The following is a 23725-nucleotide window of genomic DNA, read 5'->3' on the forward strand; positions in this document are numbered from 1 at the left end:
CTTTTGGCTTCAACCAGATAATGATAATTGGCGCCAGTAAGGCCGACCCTGCTGTGTAGTAGCCTGTAAAACTGGTCTGCTTCCTTTTTACAATCTCTATACGTCTTTAATGTTTAAGCTAGTGTGCCGTAGTCATGCATGTAATGAGCATAAAGAGCTTTGTTTGAGGTCGGCGGTAGAGGTCTTATGTTCAACTCATATATTACATGAATCGCATGGATGTTGTAGATATTTCGATTTTCATTTTCTTGAGCCCATTCTAAGGATCGGTATCACAACTGATCCAGGCGTATTTTCATGGTTCAGTGTTAATAGAGGTGAACCCTTGATGACTGCCTGGCTCTACAGAGCAAAATTTAACTGCATGTGCAAATTAATTTGAAAAATAATTTCAACACTGAGGTTGGCAAAATGCACACAATTCATTAGGTTCGACACTACACATCACCAGCAAAGAGCCATGTAGAAAACAGCTGGCACTGACTGTTGGTTTCTGGTTAAAATGTAGTTGTGAATGAATGTTGAGTAAGAAAGTAACTTGATAACATGACCACATTAATTAACCTAACATTTATGTTTGTTTAACTCAAACCAGGAATTCAACAGGAACCGATAATTGTACAAATCAAATACATTTAAACAAGTCTCAAGTAGTAATTTGCTTTCTGTTCACATCATGTTTATATGGTTGGTTAATTCATATAGCTCCGGGTATCCATGCCAAAATCACCCCAATGAGAAAAAATGCTAATGTTGTTGAGTTGAATAGTTCAGTAGTTCCCCCTGTGAGGCGTCTATATCTAGCTGATTGCCTCACATCGGTTTGAGGAGTTGCATTCAGGTGGTCCTGAAAAGTGAAGCCAATCCTAAATTTCCTTAAACTTGCATTCTTTCTACTGGCCTCCAGGGGGCGATTCCTCTCATTATCTAGAAGTCCACGAGAAAGTGACCCTTCTTCTCACTTGGTTTATTATATCAGGAAACATGAGTTTATGGTCTCAATCTCTAGTTTCACGTCTTCTTCAATACAGCATGATGTTCATTTAGTACATTATGGTCCATTTATAATCTAGAAATAGACCATAAAGCAGAATATGCTTTAGGGTGTGGCTACTCATGATTGACAGATTGTTTCCATGTGTTGTCCATGTTTTCATCTTAGAACTGTAACCCTTTTACAGTGTGTTTTCAGCTCATTAAAGTTAATTGTAACCTTTTGGTTAGTTCCACCAACTCGTGTCACTTCTGGTTGCAGACCCCCCCCCAAAAAAATTCAAGGCTTTAAAACCGTAGTCGAAAAACCAATAGGTGATGGTTAGCTTCTTCTAGCTGATGGCCACATTTTTCTAGTTAAACTTCCATTCAGTGATGTAAGCTTATAAATATAGTGATTTAAAACCGGGGCCTCCATTATTTGGATCAAAATGTAAGGTGTGTGTTGGATTAAGTAATCAACAGCTGTTATTTCAGTGAGTCAATCAACATTCAGGTCGGCTTGGACTCGGCGTATGATTTGATCAAAAGCTCCAGCTTTTGTCAGCTACATTAATCAAGTCGAAGGCTCAGTGATTTTCTCCTCTGTGAGCAATGCATAACTCATGTACCCTTACCCATGGAAGTTGCCTTCTGTGTGTGTGTGTATCTGTGTATATCTGTGTATATCTGTGTATCTGTGTGTATCTGTGTATCTGTGTGTGTGTGTGTGTCTACCCCATCTCGCCCCCCAGCTGGTGTCACAGACAGATTTACTCAGCTTTAACGCTCAATTGCATCTGCTGTTACTCAGACAATACCAAACCCACATGCTTTACATGGAATATCAGCCTCTCATTCACAGACACAAAGGTCATATCAGGTTCTCTAATCCATTTATGCTTCCGTTACATGCCTTTAAAGTGTGTCCTTATCTCAGTCTTTATGGCTTTAACCAATGTACCACGCATTTTCATCCTGTCTGCAGCTTCTTCAGCCGTTAACTTTTGTATGAATGAGTCTACGCCGCAACGGAATGAAGAAAAGCTGCACTGCGGTCACTTGTCTAGCCCAAAAGCTCTGTTAACTAACTTTTACTTCAACACACTTAAACTAATACTGCCTTAGACTTGTAATCTGTTTTCTTGGTATTTTTATTGTATTGCTCAGAAACATTACGTTTGGGTCGCATTATGTTTTACTACAGTTCCAATGTCTCTGCCTTCTGAACCATTTGAAGGATGTGGTCTCTCGTTTTAAGGGTAATTTGACTTTGGAGCAATCAGCCACAACAGTTACAGGTTCTCTATATGGAAATCAGAGCATTTCTATTGCTTCCATACGGCTCTGGATATGTTGACAGTTCAGCCAGCGGCTAGCAGCTAATGGTGCTTACAACAGTGCTGACAGAGTTGGTAGTGATTGCCTATTTAGCAATGAAATGGTTCGGTTACGTCCTCCATCGTTCCACGGAGGCCTGACGCAGGAACATTTTCATCGTTCTCTCAAGACAGATTCAGGAAACCTTCTTAACCGCACAAACTTCTCAGTTTGGCCAAAAAGTGGGTTCATGGGCAGGTTGTTTGTGTTGATTTCCCGTGTCACACATAATCGTTAACTGAATTAAATAAACGGTAGAAGTAAACTGAAACAAAAAAAGCGATTTAAAGACTTTTACATGGCATTTCTGATAAGGCTTTCTATGTTGGAGTTTGCACGTCGTCCCCATGTCAGCATTGGTTTCTCCAACTTTCACAGTCACAGTCCTGTAAGTTGTGAATGTGTGAACTCTATGTGTTGGCCCTGTCATTGCCTGACAGTCTGACCTGTCCAGGGTGAACCCTGCTTTTGCCAGATATCAGCTGGGATCAGCTCCATTCCCTGTGACCCTGAACAGGATAAGTGCTTATAGATGATTCCTGAAAATGTTATGACATTTTAAGGACAAAATGATTAATTGATTAATCAAGAAAATAATTGACAGATCAATCATCATTATCATCCCCATTCCACACAGGGAGGTATCGTTACAAAATACAGATTTGAAATCTGGTTAAACTGCTGCATCCTGAAGTTGAATCAGAGGTAAAAATATATCAGGGAAAATCTTTGCACAATTTGCAACAATGTAAAACTATAACAGAGAATAATTCATGTTTGTCGGTTTGGTTACATTTTGTTCCCATTCTTTCCCTGCTGTTAGTTAGTCAGTAGTTGGTCTCTTTATACATCTTGTGGCTGTACATTTAGATGATATGGAAGTGAGAAAGAGGTGAAATTATTCTCCCTATCTCTTTGGATCCGGCGGCTCTGTATTACACGTTGCTCCTTTAAATCAGCAAAGTGTGGTGATGGAGTTGAACACTTCAGCTCTGTTTCCTCCCACAAACAAAATGCAAATTATTCTCTTTTATGGTGACTGATGTGCCATCTTTTTCTGCAGTTCTCGCAATTTAGAAGACAGGTAGTCGGCATGAAAGGCATAATTGGAGTCTGCCGGTCCCTGCAGGGATTTCAACCTTTAGTGGAGCGACTGACTCAGGAGTCCTGACTTCACTCACAGTTTTAGAGATGCTAACATCGTGTTGGAAAATAAAGAGCTGAGTATGTTCATCCAGCTGTGGAGGGCCCAAAAGCCAGTCGGTTTGAATGGTGACCTGAATGGGGAACAAGCAGGATAATGTGTTTGCTGTCAAATTAAAATGGTGTAAATAATACATGACGTGACCTTCATTGAGATCTGCATTTTGTTGATGGAGTGCAATCAGATTCCAGTGTGTGTGCATACATTAAAGTGGAGGTGTGATTAGAATTCTGCTTGAATCATCACAACTGCCTGACAGTCTGAATGTGGTGTGAATGTTAACGGCAGAGAGAGGCAGCTTCTGTGATGTACGACTCAGGCCTGACCTTTCTGCCTCACCTGCCTCAACGCTTAATTAACCTTATAGCGGCGTGTAATTAATGGCACTTTAGAGGTCCCTTACACACTCATCTGCACACTCAACACAATGACAGCAGGCTTTATGTGTTTACACCCCTAAAATATATCACACTCAACTAGGACTGCCTCCTCTGAGTCGATTATTTCGTCCTTTAGTGTTTTTTTTTATGCTGTTTTCTTTCTGAATTACTTATTTCGAAGAAGCTTACGAACACTTCTCTTGTAAACACACAATTTCAAGTGGTGCTTTTGTGTGATTGTTTATAGAGAAAATCTGCTTGACACACGGGGAAACTCTAATCCAGTATTATCCTGTATAACTGTATATTTTTACATTTTTTACTCTGGCTGGTCTGTGTGGTCACAAAGCGAAGCCTTTGAGTTTTGGTGCCGATATATCCCTGAACAGGTGCATCACAGGACCCATAATCACATAGCTTCAAGATTATAAAATGTAAACAGAGCATATTTAGCTTCACTATTTTGTTCACTGTCTGAATTTAGTGTTTGCTGGTGAGTTTTCCTAAATAAAGTGGCTTTGAAAAAACCTCCTACAAATGTTGTTCACATCGTAGCAACAAAACCTGTTATAGAGGAAAATATAATTCAGCCTGGATATGACTTTTTTTTCCCTCAAAATGATTTACTCATCAGTAGATTTTGTTGATTGAAATCAAGACAATGGCACATTAATTGTGTCTGTATTGTCCATAATTTCCTTGCAGGAGTAGAAGGCCACAGTAGTGCACAGTAAATGAGTGTGTGTGTGGAGATTAGTGCCTTCACACACCCATTTCCCCCCTTTTTGAAGTCCTTTAAGTCGCTGCATAAGCTCCCATGTGTCTGTGTGTAAGCTTGTTTGGCTGATTTGGTTGCTTTTAAAAAGTGGTTTGATCCCCATTAGGGCCCGTTAACCCCCTCGATCCGTCAGTGTGCCCGGTGGCCCTCTGAGCTTTGTGTCACGCAGGCTGTGAACTCTGCTTCCTTGTGGGAAAAGATTAGTCGGACAAATTCCTGGTCATCTAAGTCAGTTCAGACGGCATTAGACCAGACCGACACACAGTTTGGCTGTTTGAGCATGTGACTGTAGCAAAGACATTTAACAGTGTAAGGGTCCGTGGGTGAGTCATAGTTCATCTGCAGTATCATCTTCCACCTTTCTGCGCTGTTTTAAAACATTCATTTTAGAAAAACGTATAAGAAATCGTAGTTAAATGAAGTAAACCAAAAGGTACATTTTTTTAAAGGCGGTATTTGAAGATTGTATCATGTTGTGATTTAAAAATTGGATTTATGTAATCCACCCATAGACTGTATATAAGAAGTGGACATAGTCATCCTAACGCCACCCGCTGGTTTGTGGACTACAGTACTGAAGCCTCAAGTTTGGCATTTTGGCCGTTGCCATTCTGGAGTTTTTGCAACCCCAGGGAGGAAAGTGACCATATTTGGACTGTGGAGGAGCAAATCTGAGCGACACAAGCGGCAGAGTGGCACCCCAAGCAGCACTGGATCTAGATCCATCTGGCTTCTGGTGCCAAGCTGTTAACAAATTGGCAAAGTTAGCTTCATAATTCAAGGTAAACTTTACAGCTAAGTGTTACAGTCATAGTAGCTAATTGCAGTGGTAGCGACCTGTCAATCACAAGGCAGCCCCGCCTTAAAGCATCCCCTGCTTTATGGTCTATTTGACTCTAAATGGCCTGTTATTCTCTGCAGCTTTAATTCTGCTCTCATACTAAAGTAAAACCAAAAGGAGAGTATGGTTGAATGGAAGTTACAGACTCACCAGTGTACCTTTGAGATTTTGGCAGTGAGAGTGGAAGATGTGAAGTTTTATTGATGTTGGGACTTTGGGACTTTGAAAATATATAAACTCTGAAAATCGTAGCGTATTCTAGTTCCGCTCAATGTGTTAGATAACTTATGTTGTGATATCACACTATAAATAACATTTAATTTAATTTAATTATTATGAATGTGTAACCTCCTCCCCTTTGGGCTTTCACCTCTTTTTATGCACTGCTTTGCCTTGAAATCTCTTACCATCTCTGTCCTGGAATTTCATCAGCCTCACCTCAGCAGCTTCTATAACGAAGAAGAAAAGGAGCTGCATGCATCCTCCATCCTATTTACTTAATTGTGCGCATTATGCAAACCTCTCTTAGCTTTTGCTTTTACGAGAAGCTTTGAAGCTGCTGTGCCCTGCAGAAATGCACCTTTTTTTCCTTTCTTTGCTGCTCTATGAACATCTGAGGCATGTTAAAAATACTTAAATAACCTCATATAATAATAATGAAGGTGATGGTGACTAAAGTAGGCTGCACAATGAATCGAACGTTAATCATGATCATATTTTTTGGAATCCCACAATTAAATAACCCTCGTCATTGACTGCAATATTGATGGTTAAAATGCGCTCTCCGCTTGTAGCAAACTCAGGATTATCGTGGTTTGAGAAAACAAACGCTCACCATCAGTTGATGGTGGTGAATTTCCACTATTGGGATATCCCTTGCTCTCTGTCATGCTAGAGAAGTGAAGAATAGAGCCACATTTAAAAAAAATACAGGATTTATCATGTAACAAAGCACATCGTTTTTAATGTTTCTTTATCCATCATATCCTTTTTATGACTTATGACCCGGGTGGAGCTCGCTGGTAATATCAAGTTCAAGAGAGTCTCATTTCGGCATTCACTGACCTCAATAACAACCACATTCTCTCGGTACAAGGAACACATGTTCCCTTGGCTGCATCCCATTGGCCAAACGTCTGGCTCTCTCTGATTGACCGCTTGATGGAATAGCAGTGGGGAGCATTTAGCAAGGACATTTATAAGGTTATCTGTGACATATGTGTCCAACATGACTTCGTCGATAATTTCCAACCCGTTGCTTCTTCATGGTTGTTTTAGGGCTGCATGATATTGGAACAACGCTGACATTATTTTTTTAATAAATGTGATTTTCACCCCAATTTTATACATTTTAATGTTAAATGCTTCAATGAAATGAAAAAAACAAGTCACAACCACAAAGCATAGATCATGAGACCATGCTCTGTATATGAATACGGGTCAGTTAGGATCGCTACAGGCCCCTTCTAGTCTGCCCCGGTTGTCTCGCCCCGGAGCCCCGTTCCTATCCGCAGGGAGAGAGGGTGAAGCTAAGGCAGCAGTGAGGTCAAGGCGAGGGCTGCTGTAAAGCTTAAGGTCGGATCCACTAGCCTGCTTCAACCCGGGCCTTCCCAAGCCCACCTAATATAGCCGGTCTTCAGGGAAATGAGCTTCCTGGAGAGAGGATCCTCCAACACAGAGCGTTCATCATGGAACTGTGGCGGGCGGACCTAGACTGTAGGTCAAAAATCAGAAACACAGGCTCAGTCATTAAAATGAGAATCATGGGAGTTTCCTTTGAGCGTGACGAGTTTGACTTAATTTGCCAACATCACGTCTTGTGACTATCGCTCATCGCAGTTTTGAAACTGAAAGATTAAAACAGTTTTGCAGAATATGATCAAATTCATGACTGTGATTTGACTTTTAGACGAGCTGAAATGTGCGTCAATCAATGCGGCTCTTTATTTTTCACTGATCCTCATAATTTCTCCTCTCTTGTTCTGTGTGATTGATCGCATCTAATCCAGGGAGCTCACAAAACAAACTTTTTTTTAATGGTGGAACGTGTCCTTGCATTCATCTTCCATCGCCTCCATCCATTTGCCACTTGACTCCTCTCTGTCTTTCTGGGTGCTGTTGAATAAATGATGGCAATGTGATACCGCAGCACCAGCCTGTGCTGAGCTGGACACTCTGACACTGATACTATATCCAAGCACAAGGACAACACACACTCCTTCTCTCCTTTGCTTTTCCGGTCTCTTGCTCTCCTGTATAAATACACAAAGTCGCAGCTCACACAGGTTTTTTCAGTTTTAGTTTTTGATGCCCAAACTCATTCACTAACTTGCAGTTTTGCTTTAATAGATGAACTTATTTGTGTGTATTTCTGTTGGCATTAAGGGGGTATGCTGTGGGAGCACGTGCTGTGTGTGTGTGTGTGTGTGTGTGTGTGTGTGTGTGTTGTGTGTGTTGTGTGTGTGTGTGTGTTGTGTGTGTGTGTGTGTGTGTGTGTGTGTGTGTGTGTGTGTGTGTGTGTGTGTGTGTGTGTGTGTGTGTCATGCTTCAGGAATGTTCTGTATAATTTGCCACAGTGGAGCCTCTCGCTGCACCTGGGGCCCCATGGGTGATGAGGAGATGAAGTTCACTTTTGATATTTTCGTCCAGATGTGCAAGATGGAGTTACAGTATTTTATTAGTAGGTGAAGTTAGTTAGTTAGCTGAAGGTAGTTAGGCAATTGGCCAATCTCCAGACTTTGAAAGCAGGTTGAATGATCGAGTCTTGCATAGGATTTAATAAGGTTGTAAAGAGTAACTTCAAGTCCGATACCTTCAAGTCTTTTATTTAGCTGCTATCAAACAGACATTGTTTACTGCCATGGTGGCTATGCACTGGCTAAATAACAGCTCACATGATTAAAGGTGTAATAATACTTGGCAGTGAGTCAGCGACTCCACATGCTCACCATTATGTTGTTGATTGGTATGGTTACCATGCAGGCAGGCGCTGCTATTGAGCAAGAAAGAGTTATAATGCCTTATTAACCTGTACTCAAGGGTTTTATTTGTGTCTCTGTTGAACTCTCACATCCAATGCTTTTATTCTGTTGGAGATGTGAAGTTCAGAAATTATTACATCTATCTATTTTTCAATAAATGTTGGACTTTAAAATTCTCTGGAGTTACTGGAAATATTTGATATCCACGAGTCAGAAACCAAACATACGCACCACTGAAACTGAATTAATAATCCTTATAATATAAGTATAGCACAAATACCTGCTTTAAACACAATGAATAGACATGCAAATGTCAACATTATGCATGAAGTTTTGAAGCTAGAGCCCTGGAATGATCTTATATTGATGAGTTTCATATTCTGTTTACTGAAGAAGGCTTATGTTTTGCTGAAGGCGTCTGGAGAGATGTGATGCATCATGCGCTGAGACATCAGCCTCAAAACGCTACCGTTTAGGGGAAGCGGGCCCCAAAACTACATCTAATCCGTCACACAAAGAGGGACGAAGATGAGAAGAAGTAATGCATCATCATGACACATTTTTAGATAAACGTGTGGGGAAATCCCCTGCATTATCTACCCCAATTGTGAAGTATTTTGTCTATTCATATGACGTAAAGTGTCATGTATCATGTCATGGTTAATTTTCTATAGTATAATGTTTTTTTGGGCCTTTTGCCTTGATTGACAGACAGGACAGTGACAGATTGGAAGGGGGAGAGAGAGGGAAGAGACACAGCAAAGGACCACAGATGGGACTTGAACCCTGGGTCGCTGCAATAAGATGGATTGATGGATACTTTATTGATGAAATTCAAGCATCCAGTAGCATATACTAAGGACTCAGCCAATGGGCCAAGTCTTCCAAGTGAGCTATCCAGCACCCCATACCATGGTTAATCCTATTCCTTAGAGAATTTCAGCTAATTTTAATAAAAAAAAATAAAAAAAATACAGTATAATATTTACCTTTTTAACCACAAATTAACCATACATTACATCAAAAACAAACAATCTCGCACACACACTCATAATGATATATTGTCAGATAAAGTGAAACAGCGAAAGCTTCTGAAACATTAGACTTTACCACTTCAGCGAAATAAATACACTGTGACAGCTATTGCTGCCACTCAAATAACCCTAACTTACACAGTCATGCTTTAAAATGTTGTTCTTGGAATAGAATAGCCACATAAGTGACATCCGTTTTTTTTGCCATTAAAATATAACTATGTACTCAGAGGGAATAGAAGCTCCGCCAACTTCATTAACTAAAAGAGACAAGCACTTCAAAACCACTTGAGTAAGCAAAAGACTTTCGCAGTTACACATCCGAGCCAAATGACGCGAGTGAGAATGTGTCTGTTAAACTTTCACAGACATGCGGCAAAAATGTAATGGCCAGATATATAACATTAGCCAATTAGCAACCCAGAGTCTGGATAGTAACACCTCACCACCACCGTTTTCATAATCCATTAATCGTTTTACTCATTCTTCAACAAAGCTGTCGGATATTTGCTGGATCCTGCATCTACAATATGATGATTTACTGCTTTTCATATGAAATTAAATGTAATATCTTTGGCTTTCTAATGGTTTGTGGGACTAATCAAGCAATGGACATTTTTTCCAAGTGTAAGATGCTACTCTAAGCATTGCACCACATTGCCTCGACTCTCGCCAAAATAAAAGGGCCTTAAAGGTCTTCAAATTAAGACCATGTGCAAAGTAGTCTTTTTTTTAAACTGGTTTGCAAAAATATTTGCTTAATATTGCAATACACTAGCAGGTGCTGAGGAGATGAGGTGCATTGCTTTACTACCGGATAATTTGATGTGACACATTTTGAATTTGTAACAGACTTTGCTCCTGGGACATACAGGATAAAAGACCAAACCAAAAGCAAGGGTCCGTGTGGTGGTCCACAAGAAGACTTTCTCCAGGTACCTGCAATAATAATGAAATATGATCCAGTAAGTCTAGTCTGAGAACCAGATGCATGTGTTTTAAGACTTGTCCGACAGCAAAACACTGCACAGCTGTTCAGAAATATTTTACAAGTCTTAAAACTCTCATTTTGTCATCTGTAAAGTTTTTTTAAAGTTATAAATCAATCTACCAGGAATGTGTGCAGTGCACATGTGGCATATTTGATTGGCCAACACGGTGTATTACCAGGTGACCGCTGAGTCCGCGCCCCCACAGTGAGACTGGATTATCAGCTGATCACAAGCAGGACATTTTTTCAGGTGTTTGTCTGTAGAGTGCAGGGTTAAGTACATTATTGGAGTGAGTTATGATTGAAACCTTGCCAGTTACATTTCATTACAGTCTAAAATACCTCTGATCTTTTCCTTTGATAGTGTAATTAAGACAATTCTGCTTGATGAGGCGTCCAACATAGCAGACTGTTTACAAGCCGACGTGTATAGATTTCTTCCTGTGAAAAACTCTGTTATTTCAGTCGGGGAGAAAAGAAAAAAATCTCCAGCTCTGCTTTGATGTTTGGAAATCTCCCACTGGCTCTGATTCAAGAACTCTCCGACTTGGAACGAGGAAGATGTTTGATGTAGAAGTTTGGAGCCAAAGCTGAAATAATTAGGTTTGCATTAGAGCAGAAGAATTGTACTGTCAGCCATTTTTTTATATCATGGGACGGCTTTGTTCTTTATATCAGTCCAGTGTTTCTTTCTATGGAGGTTTTCCAGGTAGACACAGACGGGAAGATTCATCTTTGTAATTGTGAATTGATTTAGGGATGAGATATGTGTAGGCAATGACATGTTGACTCGGCCACGTCACCACGTCTTTGTGAATCACGTATTTTCACCCGTATACCAGGAAGCAACCTCCGGTTCTGAAAAGTGAAGCCAAATCTGAAGTGCCTTAAACTTGCACTCTCTCTGCTGACCATCAGGGGACGACTCCTCTGGTTGCAAAAAGAAGTCTGATTGTGTAGACGTTTATGAGAAAATCACCCAACTTCTAACTTGATTTATTATATCAGTAAACATGGTAAACATGAGTTTCTATAGTCAAAATAGGGTCACTTCCTGGTTGCAAAAATCCAAGATGGCGAAAGCCAAAATCCAATATGGCAACTTCCAAAATCCTCAACTCAAGGCTTAGAAACCCTAGTGCACACACTTCATGATCACTTCATGATTATGTCCACTTATACAGAATTTGTTGACAAGGCAATACATCTGTTCTGTGTGTTCCTATTCCAAAGTAAAGAATCCTGTGGAAGCAGATATTGACCGTGACCTAACGATGGTGCTAGAGGACCATTCGTGCGTGTTTTCCATAAAAAAAAATCCCAAGATTTTTTACGATTCATCCCGTGGGGAACATGAAAGTCTGAACTGAATATCATGCCGATCCATCCAATAGTTGAGATATTTCAGTCTGGGCTCAAAGCTCTGGGAGTGAAACCACAAACCCTGGCAGCGTCTCTGCACACAGTACATCACTGCTGCTCATATTGTCAGCCCTAGACCTGCAGTCTGCATGGTCACACCGAGATTTGCCTTCCCTTCTTGTATCATGTGCACTGATGCAACTCAACAGCCATCAGCCTCCCGCTGCCCTGCACCCCACTGAACATGTGTAGGTGGTGTTGGATAAAAACCTTTCAACTGCATGTACCGAGCTGCTTTTGGGAGCCATATTTGCCATGTAACTGCCATTTAGAATTGCAATCAAAGTAGGAGACCGTATATAAGAAGTCATTGTGATATCACCCATTGGTTTGTGGAATACGGTTTTGAAGCCAGTGAAAGGAAAGGTGGATCTGATGAACACGAGCAGCACCCTGACTGGATCTGGATCCATCTGGCTTCTGGTGTGAAGCTGTTAACACAGTTAGCTTCAAGGTCAACTTAGTAGTATCGTAGTAACTGATTGTAGCGTGCTGTCGATGGTAGAGAGGCCGTGGTAGCAACCTGTGAATCGCAAGGTACCACCGCCCTAAAGTATATCCTGCTTTATACTCTATTTGACTCTAAATTTACCATAATCTACTAAATGAACATCATGCTGTATTGAGGAGACTTAAAAGTAGAGATTGAGACCATAAACTCATGTTTATAATGTTTATTGAAGTAATAAATCAAGTTAGAAGTAGGCTCATTTTCTTATGGACTTCTATGCAATCAGACTTCTTTTCATAACCATAGTTATCGCCTCCTGAAGACTAGTAGAGAGAACGCCAATTTAAGGCACTTTAGCGTTGGCTTCACTTTTCTGAACCAGAAGTTGCCACCTGACGGAGAAACATGCTGTAGTATTAAATAAAGCATTGAGGGGCTGTACCATTAGATCGTTACAAGAGAATGAAGCCTCGGAGTCAAGATACTAGTGCGATTGTTATTTTTTTTCCCTGTGTGCTTGAACCTTACAGGCCAAGCCAACCCCACTGAGCCAAAGGGATCTCCGGAGCTGGTTCTCATTTAGAAATAAAGAGCACACAAGCTGACTCACTGCAACACACAGAAATATTGGGAATTCCTTGTATCTCTTTATAGTCTCAGCCACATAAATCGCTGCTGTGCGAAGACCTTCTGTCGCCTATGGTGTCTTTTTTTTGTGGTGGCCATGACCCCTCTGCTCATTTCAACAAGATAAGCAGACATTTGCATTGAAAGGTGATAAATAGTGGTGTATGTGTTGTGGTGGGGGTAAGTATAGTGAGAACACGGGGTCAAGTGTCGTCTGATGACTTGTTTATAATGTTGAATATATGAGAATAGAAGCTGAACGTTAGTCAGAGTTGGGCTGTATAGCATATGGTCAGCGAGGACAGATGTTCTGTCAAAGAGTTTATTACCCCGTCGTTCGACCCACTGGCTGGCTGTGCATTTTATGGGCCCTGTGCTGACAGAGGGTGGGGTTCACATGGATCGTCGGGCCAAGAAAAGGCAGAGAAGAGGCAAACTGAGGCAGAATGACGGTGAATGAGGATAAGCAAAGTTGGGAAGTGGCAAACAAGGAAAGAGAAACGAGTTAAAATATGGGTTTTCGGACTGACAGCCAAAGCTGCGTTTTCTGATAATCGCCAGCTGAAATAACTGAAGTCAGAGGCGAGTGAGATAAGCATGAGTGCGAAAGTAGCTACTAGAACTTATGTGGAAGCACATAAGTTCTCATTCAGTCCTCATGTGGGAACCGCAGCCTGAGTTTTACATCCAGTCTTGTGATTATGGTTTGGTGAGTTAACTGGAAGTCAAGTTTGGTCTTGACGTAATTGCGGTTAGCAAATGACATTGCACTCAAATTTCGGATTTTATAGTCCGTTTTATTTTAATGGGAGTCAGTAAAAATGCAGAGGTGTGTCTATTCTTTTTTTTTTTTTTAAATTGAAAGTACTCATGTACTGAAGTAAGTTATGATAAAAATGTTTTTGTCTGCCAAAACACAACTTTCTATTATGTTACGAAAATGGTTCCCTGAAATGTGTTTTAAAACATTTGAGGGAAGAAATGAGGCTTGCAAGATTGACAATAGTTTGTTAGTTTTTGGGAAATTCCGATGGTGGTTTATGGGATCAGTAGTTCACTCTTCAATTTGTACCAATTTGTATTTTGAAAAGACGATATAGGATTTTATTGTGGGATATGATTAAAGAAAAACACCAAGAAAAAGCTGATTGTGGGGATTTTCCATTATCGGGATAATAGTAAACATAAAGTAACATGAAAGCTTGCTGTCATAGTAGACAGCAAGCTGTTATGGTCATGACTAATCTCGTAGTCGGTTGGCTTGGTACCATACAAGTCTGTATGGATTATGGAAGGATTTATAGAAGTGTCATTGAATGAATGGGAATTTCACTTGGGGAAGTTGGTGGTCACAGTTTCTTAGCTTCTTCTTCTCTTCACCTCTCGGTGTTGATCTGTTGAGCTCCAATGGACAGGAGGAACATTTGCAGCGATCAACAACTCTTTCAACATGCAGGCATGTGATTACTGTTTGAAGTAAGACTTGAAATAGTGTGACCCTCTCCTCACCTCAGTGTTGCCCTTCCATAAAGTTTGGGGATTCACAAGGGGCCGATCAGAAGCCGGTCTATCAGTAATCCAACTAAGTCTTTCTTTCATCATAATTCAGTCAAAACTATTGTGACATTTAATTGTCTTTTTTGGTGTTTGTGTGCCTGTTGTTTATCTGGTCCATCTGGTAGTGTAGCAGAGATGAAATGCTCTGATTGGCTGCAGCTCAGCTCGATGTAGCCTCGCCCCATCCATCAACTTAACAACCAGCTGATTCAAAATAAATCGAGGCTTCATTACTCCGCCAGAGACATGAGTCACTATGCTGGCTGGAGCTAGGGAAAGGGTGTAGACAGAGGCAGAGACTGTGGATAAAATATTATGTCGTTCATGCTTTTGTTTTGTTTTTGTTGTCTTTCAGAAATAGCTAATGATAATACCCTATAATTAATCAAAATAAAACATAATAATAAGTTCAAACGGCGGAGAGTCGATAAAGAAACTATGTTGATCATAATCCTTCCATAATCTGTAATTAGGTTTAATTTGTAATCTTGATACTGGCTGGTTTTCAAAACTGCAAAACTACAAACTAAGTGATTCTTGGCGCATCCCAGTGTATCACATCGTCACGCTCCACGCACAGTGTTTAAACTCCGCCTTGCTGAAACAGTTCAGAGGAGAAACGAGCACGGCCATTAAAATGCAGTAAAGGCTCACGAATGAAATGAAAATGAAATATCCACGCCTCCAGCAAATATGCGTTTGAAAGAAGCGATGTCAACTGGTTGCCAAGAAGGTCTGAAATACGGTGTCCTCAAAACTGCGCCTGGAAACAAAGCATATGGTTAGAATTAGATTAGAATTACAATCATTTAATTCCTCACTGGTTGAAAATCTACAGGTCAGGTTACATGGTTGTTGTTCAACACCTTTCTTGTTTCTTCATTTGTTTTGACCTCTGCTACCTCGTTAGAAGACAACAATCAAATAATCTTCAATAAGATGATCAGGAATCATAAGGTATCCCTGCATAATTAAAGGATAAATACATTTAAAAAATCAATTTAGGTACGGTGTACTTTTTAAATCCGGCTCTATTTTTCACTTCTCTACCATGATAGTGAGCCAGACAGCTTTTACAAGTCACTCGTGACGGTATTTCTTTCACGGTCTTATGTTGCAGGCTAACAATGAATGGCACATTCCTACGTGGTTGTATAGGAACATGCTAAGAGTCTCACGCTCTCCGCTCCTCTCTTCGTCTGCTGCTTGTCTGTCTGAGGAGCTGACTGTAAATCAGTTGTGTGTGTGGTTAATGACCAAAGCGGGAAACCCTGTCAATAAAACCTCTCCATTAGCATCTGCTGTGTTTGGACAGGCCACCCTTTACTCCCTCTGATTTATGTCAGTTTGCCTGCTTCCAAAATTACTTCTTGCATTTATCACAATTTCTATTTGGGTCTAATAACATTTCTTGAATAGAATCTGTAAATGATTAATGTGTGCATGTAGTCAGCAGTAGGTCATCCAGCTCTTTGGGTTCCAAATCTTCAAAACCTTCTTATTGTATGCACCTGGTGGACAGCTTTTTAAATATATAACTTGTATTGAATGGAGCATGATCATCTTGGAACAAGATCCAATTCTCCTAAATACATGGAGGTGTAAATGCTGCTATTGACTGACATCTCTGACATACTGTTATATGATATTTAATCACCACTGTGTGACCTTAGTATGAAACGTGACTATTAACAGGGAAATATCACTGACAGTGTTACCCTGGTGACTGACTGACAGGCTGCAGGATGTAAAGACAGTTTGAGTGGAGAGTGATATGGATTTTATTTCGTGTGATGTTTAACAAAATAATTGAAATAAAAACAATGTTGAAGTTGAAGAATTTAGTCTTCTTTTTTCTTTACAAAATAAATTACATGTTTTTGTTTTTACAGAAATTAGTGTACCGAAAAAAGGTACCGTTGAGTACCAGAAAAACAGGAAATGCTTTCAACGGTATGGGCTCATGTACACTAATGATTGAACCACCATATAATGAGTGTAATTTGCTTCATTATAAGATCTTTTAAATCAAACATGTTAAGATATGAGTACAAATTTTTAGTCTTGTAGGTGCATTTGTAACATTTTACTCAAATGTAGCTTGAACATGTCATGTGATCTGTAATAAAACACATTGACCACACGCGGTCCAGCCATATAGTGGGTTCCACCTAGTCTTGTTTTCATTGTTCTCAGTGAGGAGAGAACGTGGCCGCCTCCAGACGAGCGCTGCACCAGCATCTTGTTTTCTTAGCGATCCGTCTTTTTTATGCTCCGTGTGCTTCAAGTTGAAAACCTGTGAACTTTTCATTAAAGCTGTGTCAGATTGAAGGATGAGCTTGTTTTTAACAAAGACCAGAAAGCCCATTTGTCGTTGTCCTCCTTTCACTAACATTACTGTCAGACCGAGCGGTGACAAGCTCATCATACAAACTATGAAGGGAGCATCTTCTGGTCCTCATGGTGACATAAAAACAAGGGGTGAAGCTAGTCCATCATACAAGAGTGGTTAGAGTGGTGATATATAATCAAGATATTGTTGTTGTATTTTTGCCATAGAAACGCTGGGAAGAAGGGCTCCCCGGCACTCTACAGTAACTTTTCTACCAGAGACAAGCGCTATGTGGCCACAAACAGGGTGTGTGTGTGTGTGTGTGTGTGTGTGTGTGTGTGTGTGTGTGTGTGTGTGTGTGTGTGTGTGTGTGTGTGTGTGTGTGTGTGTGTGTGTGTGTGTGTGTGTGTGTGTGTGTGTGTGTGTCAGGCCTGAGAACACCTGACTGCTATGTTAATTTCTACTGTTTAGTTGTCCTGTTGGAGAGTTTACTATCTCTAAGGCCGGTATCAACATTATGCCTTCGTGGGAGAGCCTGCTTCTCCATAATGTTCTTGTTACACAGCCAGATGTGAACGTGTGTTTGTGTGTTGTGCTCGTCTCCGTAGATGTGATTAGTGTGGAGATAGCAGCTAATGCCAGCTCTATTCCAGCCTTCCAGGTGTCTCTGACTCAGAAATTAAAAATGCAGTGAATCGTAAGTGAGTAAGTGTGTGTGTGTGTGTGTGTGTGTGTGTGTGTGTGTGTGTGTGTGTGTGTGTGTGTGTGTGTGTGTGTGTGTGTGTGTGTGTGTGTGTGTGTGTGAATAGCTCTTGTTGCACAGTTTTGTAATAATTAACTTTCGTCTGTTAGCACCTAGGTCCTGAGAAACGTTATCTCATTTCACTGGATACCGTGTATATTGATGGAACGACAATAAAATCTGACTTGACTTGATTAGTGAGTCCATCCGGGTATCATATTTCCATGACTGAGGATAAATACCTCGGGCTAATGCAGAGTCGTTTGTCCCGGGAACCAATGAAGATTGTAACCTTTTCCATTGAAGACAAAAGCCAGATGTTGGTGGGTGTTTGTGGGTTTTATGTCCACAGGAAAAAGGGGCTGTAGTGTAAATGTCGGTCAGATCCCGGCCTTTGTTGAGTGCCTACTCAAGTATGGTGGAAACTCCACTATTGACTGACATCTCTGACGCTATTATAACCCAGGAACTGTGGTAGCTAGGATCTATGATCTGATCTGTCATCATTGATGACTGGTGTTGAGTTCAGAGTCCTTCATTCATAGCAATAATATTCTACTGAGCAAGAGGTTGTCATGAGTTTCACGTCTCTGCATAATTTCACAGCCTGTCCCTGTGTGTCTGGGAAGAAAGTAGTCCTCCATGTCTTAGTTGGTGTTATCACCAGGGAGAATCACATCACCAATTTGTCCTGGCCAGCGCTTAGACATGAACAGTTGTATTGTCAGCTAGTGTACACTAGAACCACAAAGGAGTTTTTCTTTGCGTCTTTTCAGTGCATGGAACTAAACACATAATTCTGCCCCAGACCGTGTCCTGCCCCCAAAACCTCCTTTCAAATCTTTAGCATAGTGAGAGATGGGGCTTATCTTCATTTTACATGCTGACAGCGGTCGGTTCCCATGACTCCGGCTCTCGTAGCAGTTTCACTTAAGCTTGACATTTACACTTCAGGCCCAGAAGAGAGAAACTGTAGCTTCATTTTTCACATCAAAACATTTGAAAATGGAAAGCGACAGGTTTTACAGTCATTCTGCATTAGTGTTATTATACTAAGAATCCTAAGAATCTACACTTTCTAGGCTTTTCCCTCTAATTTCTAAATTGTAACAATGTATCAGAGTTGAATGAACACCAACAATATCAATTAACAAATATTCAAATAATCAAATTGATTTTCAAATTACACAATAACATGAAAGATATTATGATAATGTCTGAGTGCTTTTATTTAAAAAAAATGTTCTATATTCAACATGATATGTTTTGGGAAAAAAATCAATAATGTAAACGGGTTAAAATGTTTTTAAAATTACAATTCTTTCTGTTTCATCAAGTGCCAGTTGAAGTGCAAGTATTAGTTGCAACAGTTGAACACGCAACAGTAGATTTAGAGGAAGTTTTTATAAAGAGTTATTTTCATTTCATTTCTACACGTGTTTGATTTTTGTTTGGCCGTCTATGAATACGGACCTGGACTCGATTGTATTCAAAAACCTGTCGGTCCCTCCTCAAGCCCCCCATCCTCCGCTTACTTTCTTTCTTCCATTCATTCACTCTGACCCAGATTTGGGATTCTTCTTGAATAGGCTGCTGTGGTTTGGTTTTGCGTTTGTGTGTTTGAATGGCTGCCAGCTACTGTCCTGTTGTTCGAATGGGAGAAGAACCAGACAATGAGATTTGAGAACGACAAGCTGGATCAGTCACAGTATGATTTTGACTCTTTAAATGCAATTTGAAAAGCAGTATATCGAGGATACAGATAAATAAATAAATTCCCCGGTTGATCCTTGTTTACCTTGATGTTCAGGGGGGGATTTTGATTCATCTGTTGCCAGTATTCTGTGGCTCTGACTGTTGATCTCCTTTTTATTTATGCCTTTTTTCCAACAAATTATCCTTCCATCCGTGACATTCATGAACGTGATACTTGAGAAACGCCTTGAGGGAATGTCTTCAAATTTGACACAATTGTCCACTTGGACTCCCGGATGAACTGATTAGAATTTGGTGGTCAAAGGTCACTGTGCCCTCACTGTTTGCCCATAATTAACTTGACTCATTGACTGAATATACGAAGAGGACTTAATATTGAAGCACTATGGAGGAGTGACAAACAGCAGAGTGGCACTGAGGCTTCTTTTACAAGGAATCGCCCCCTGATGGCCAGTTAGAGAATGCAAGTTTAAGGCACTTCAGCTTCAGCTTCACTTTTCAGATGTGGAGGTATTATTAAATGAAATATAAGCCATGTAGAGTGTGCTTTTGGGCGTGGCTACCATGTGATTGACAGGTGGCTTCTGTAACATTGCTCTAAAAGACATTCTAGGAGTCAGCTTTTAACTGTTTCCAGTTACGACATATTTGTTTTTCAGCTAAAATTACCATCCCATTTAGAAGTTGAGATGAATTATGGATGCACCTTCTTAACCAAGCTAGCTAGCATTAGCTGGTAACTTAGCATTTGCTTTGCCACGCCAGGTGTTGCTCCTCCTCAGCTCGACCCTCTTATCCTGGACAGGTTGGATCTATGAATATTCTCAACATTTTACTTTCATTTCCACTAAACACATGTGGAATAAGTCAATATGATTTGCTTCGATCATTTGCTTTCATAAAATCGTCCAGTCGTTTAAATGAATGTAGTGGTCTTGTCATGTAGCCTTTGTGTGCCTGGTTTTTCATTATGGCCTTTGAGTGTTTAGAAGTCATTTAGGGCAAATAAACCTTTAAAATGCTTAACTTTTATGTGTCATACGGCTCTGACTATTATTTTTATTGCTTTGTTTCTTTGTCTTTCACCACATGTGGTCTGATGGTACTATTGAAAGCTATCCTAAATTGAGGCTTCAAAGTGGTAGTCCACAATCCAATGGGTGATGTCACGGTGACTACCTCCACTTTTGTCAGTTAATAAACAGACGTTTTGGTAGTTTTGCCCTTCTCTAAGCCCCCAGCTGCTCATGCTGAACCTGCTTCATTTCCTTTTCTTCTGGTTCTCTGCAAGTTGCTCCCACAGTTCAGATCAGCTCCGGAACTTCCTCTGCCTCCTCTGGAGGGGAGAGAGGATGGGGAGGAGGGGGTGGAGGAGGCAGCAGGGGAAGGGAAACAGGAAGGAGTAGAGCTTTTCTTGGCCCAGAGAGTCTGAGGCCAACTTCACCAAAGCCAGAGATGGTATTTTTCTTTGGGATTTCTCAACCCCAACCTGGTACTGACACCAGAGATAAGATCAACATTTGCCCACAGATCCCCGAGGACAAATTTAGTTGCTACACCACAAATGTGGTTTTATCGTGACACATTTGTGGGGGGGGGTGTTTACAACATCATGTAAAAACTGTCCAAATGTGGTGATCAAACCATAAAATAATGTGGGGTTTCATGAGTGACAAATATTTTATTGATTTCTGAACCGTTTCATGCGGCGCATTTAGTTTTTGTAGGTTTAAAACGATCATAAGGCCCGAATGTGTCGGCGAAGAGGATTTAGACAAAAGCGATTGAGGACCAAGGAGGAGATTTTGCCCAAATTTAATCTCAAGCCACTCCCCTTCTTTTGAGAAGGAGCCCAGAGAGGCAGATATGAGAGTGTTAACAAGGGAGGTTCAGGTGTGCAGTAAGCATCAGATTTGTTTTTCTCACTGGATGGTTTACTGATGTTCTGTCCTCAGGGTCATTTGGTTTTTGTTTTACATAGAGCTGCTTCCCATTAAGCAGAAAAGTAGTTCCAGTCTCAGTCATGTGAACCAGCTGTCCAACCTCTCTTTAGATGGTTAAGGTTCAGAAAGCAGATGACGGATTTTCCTCCCCAAAGGCAGCGCAGCGTTATTGTCAGTGATTTCTGTGTTTTAAAGTTTAGTTCTCAACTTTTTCACTCTGATCAACTTTGAGTTGTTCTCAAATGCTGCATATTCTCAACACACGAGGGTGTTAGATGTCCATGTGTTAACATCACTTCCTGTTTCTGTGTCTCCAGGCTGATCAGTGGCTGAAGAGGATGATGCTCTCCTGAATCTTCCTGCTACCAACCCCCCCCACCCCCTTCATCCTCCTCAAGCCACCGCCTCCATCATGAACCACACCCCCAGCCCCCACCTGTCCGATGGCGGGAAGTCGCCCGGAGGCGGCCTGCTGTGCAGCCTGGGTCTGGGGTCTGACAGGGGGATCCGCTCCCCGGACAGCCTCACCCACACCCCCAGCCCCACCGGAGGAACCCCCAGCTCCAGCCCCCCGCTGCTGCTGTCGCCTGGCCTGGGAGGCTTTGGCATGGGGTCCCTGGGAGCTATGAGCGATGTAGCCGGGGCCGACTGGGAGAGCAGGGAGGAGCTGAGGCTCAGGGAGCTGGAGGAGGCTCGGGCCAGAGCGGCCCAGATGGAGAAGACCATGAGGTGGTGGTCCGACTGCACCGCCAACTGGAGAGAGAAGTGGAGCAAGGTGGGCTTTTGGTTACTGAAGCCATACATATCCACGGTTTCATAATTCCCCAGCAAAGCATGTGTGAACTTTAACCTTCCAAAGTAAGCTTTGACTTAATTTTAGTGGTGGTTTTAATTTTTGGTTTATTAAACTTAACTTTTATATTAATATTTATTTGATTTAATAAGAAAAAAACGCCATCATACATTTTGCTTCATATGACTTAACACAGTTGATGGAATAATCAACCTGACAGGACAGCACTGGCATGTTCCTTCATCATGTTTGTTAGAAAACTACTGAACCATTTATTAAAAATGAAACTATATATTCATGACTTCTTTTTGCAGATTTAAGTTTTCAAAGAAACCTATAGGCTCGCTTCATCTTGTATTGTCTCTATTTTCCCCAGGTGCGTGCGGAGCGTAACCGTGCGCGTGACGAGGTTCGCCAGCTGAGGCAGCGACTGGATACCCTCACCAAGGAGCTGACCAACGTCCGGCGGGAGCGGCAGGAGCTGGCCACGGAGAATGAGACGCTACGGCAGGAGACGCTGCGTCTCCGCGGCGACCAAACTTCTGACGTCCCTCCTCCATCTGCCACTTCTCCATCTTCCTCCCCTGCACACCCTCATGGTGCTTCCTCCTCCCCCTCTCCATCCATACCTCCCTCCTCCCCCGCCTCCTCCTCCTCTCTTGTCCACACTGACGGCAAGTTGGACAGGGTAGGGGAGGGACCGCCAGGGTCTCCAGAACCAGAACCGGTGAGGGACGTGGACTTGGACAGACAAATGCGTCAACAGAAGGTGAGTCTGCAGTTCACATTTAGATTGCATTTTTCTTTTTCTCAACTGGCGTCATTGAGATTAAATGTTTTTAATCGAAACACACACAGGCGATAAAGAAAACAGCATCTTTTAGCCTGCAGCATGGATGATGGAAAATATTATAACCCTCCATCTTATTGCTTTTTTTAGCCACACATGCTCTACAAATTGTGAATCCTCCTAGCATCACCATGAGGTTGACTGAGATTTGTGCTTTAAATATAGCCAAACTGAAATCACATTTAGTCATCCTTAGTTGTAGTGAAAGAAACAAGGGTCTTTGAGGAAATACAGACATGCTCCGTTGTGTGTCGGATGGCTGGAGGCGTGTCTGTGTTTGATTGACAGCAGCTGCCAGGGTGCCGCTGTTACACCGGAGGGAACGAGACACAGAGTGAAGTTGTGCTGTAGCTAGAAGGCAGACAGCCTGTTGAAGAGTAAAGACCACAGCAGCATCTACAGTTATGTATTTATACTCTTTAATATGCCACAGCCGAGCAGCTTACTGTCTGTCTAGCCTGCACGCTGACTTTAGCAGAGCACTTTTCCCTCCCTTCCCTTGTAGGTTAGATACAAAGGAGACTTTAGCAGGAAAGAGTCTGCAGGCTCAGGTCCGATCGCTGACCTTGCTTCTTTGATTGATTTGTTTATTTTTTACTGATTGTATGGAAATAGGGTCTCCATCTAAAGAATCCCGTCTAATGTCAATTTCTGCCTTTTGGTTTCTGATTGTTTCTCAAAGGAGAATACAGGAAAAGCAATTATCAGAGCAGCAAAATACAATTTAACCT

The 23725-nt window shown here is 41.4% G+C and overlaps 2 protein-coding genes across 2 annotated transcripts in view; one reads left to right on the forward strand and one right to left on the reverse strand.

Moving 5' to 3' along the window:
- Window positions 1-23725, reverse strand: part of LOC311013489 (E3 ubiquitin-protein ligase RNF182) — a 315914-nt gene that overhangs the window by 124509 nt on the left and 167680 nt on the right. The window lies entirely within an intron of this gene.
- ccdc102a (coiled-coil domain containing 102A) overlaps window positions 1-23725 on the forward strand; it is a 72284-nt gene that overhangs the window by 9974 nt on the left and 38585 nt on the right. The window contains exons 2-3 of the mRNA XM_084018148.1: window positions 21669-22126; window positions 22521-22913. Coding sequence (XP_083874274.1) covers window positions 21764-22126; window positions 22521-22913 — 756 coding nt within the window. The 5' untranslated portion in view covers window positions 21669-21763. The remainder of the gene's footprint in view (window positions 1-21668; window positions 22127-22520; window positions 22914-23725) is intronic.

The sequence above is a fragment of the Eutrigla gurnardus genome (assembly GCF_963514095.1).
Source record: "Eutrigla gurnardus genome assembly, chromosome: 1".
NCBI lineage: Eukaryota > Metazoa > Chordata > Actinopteri > Perciformes > Triglidae > Eutrigla > Eutrigla gurnardus.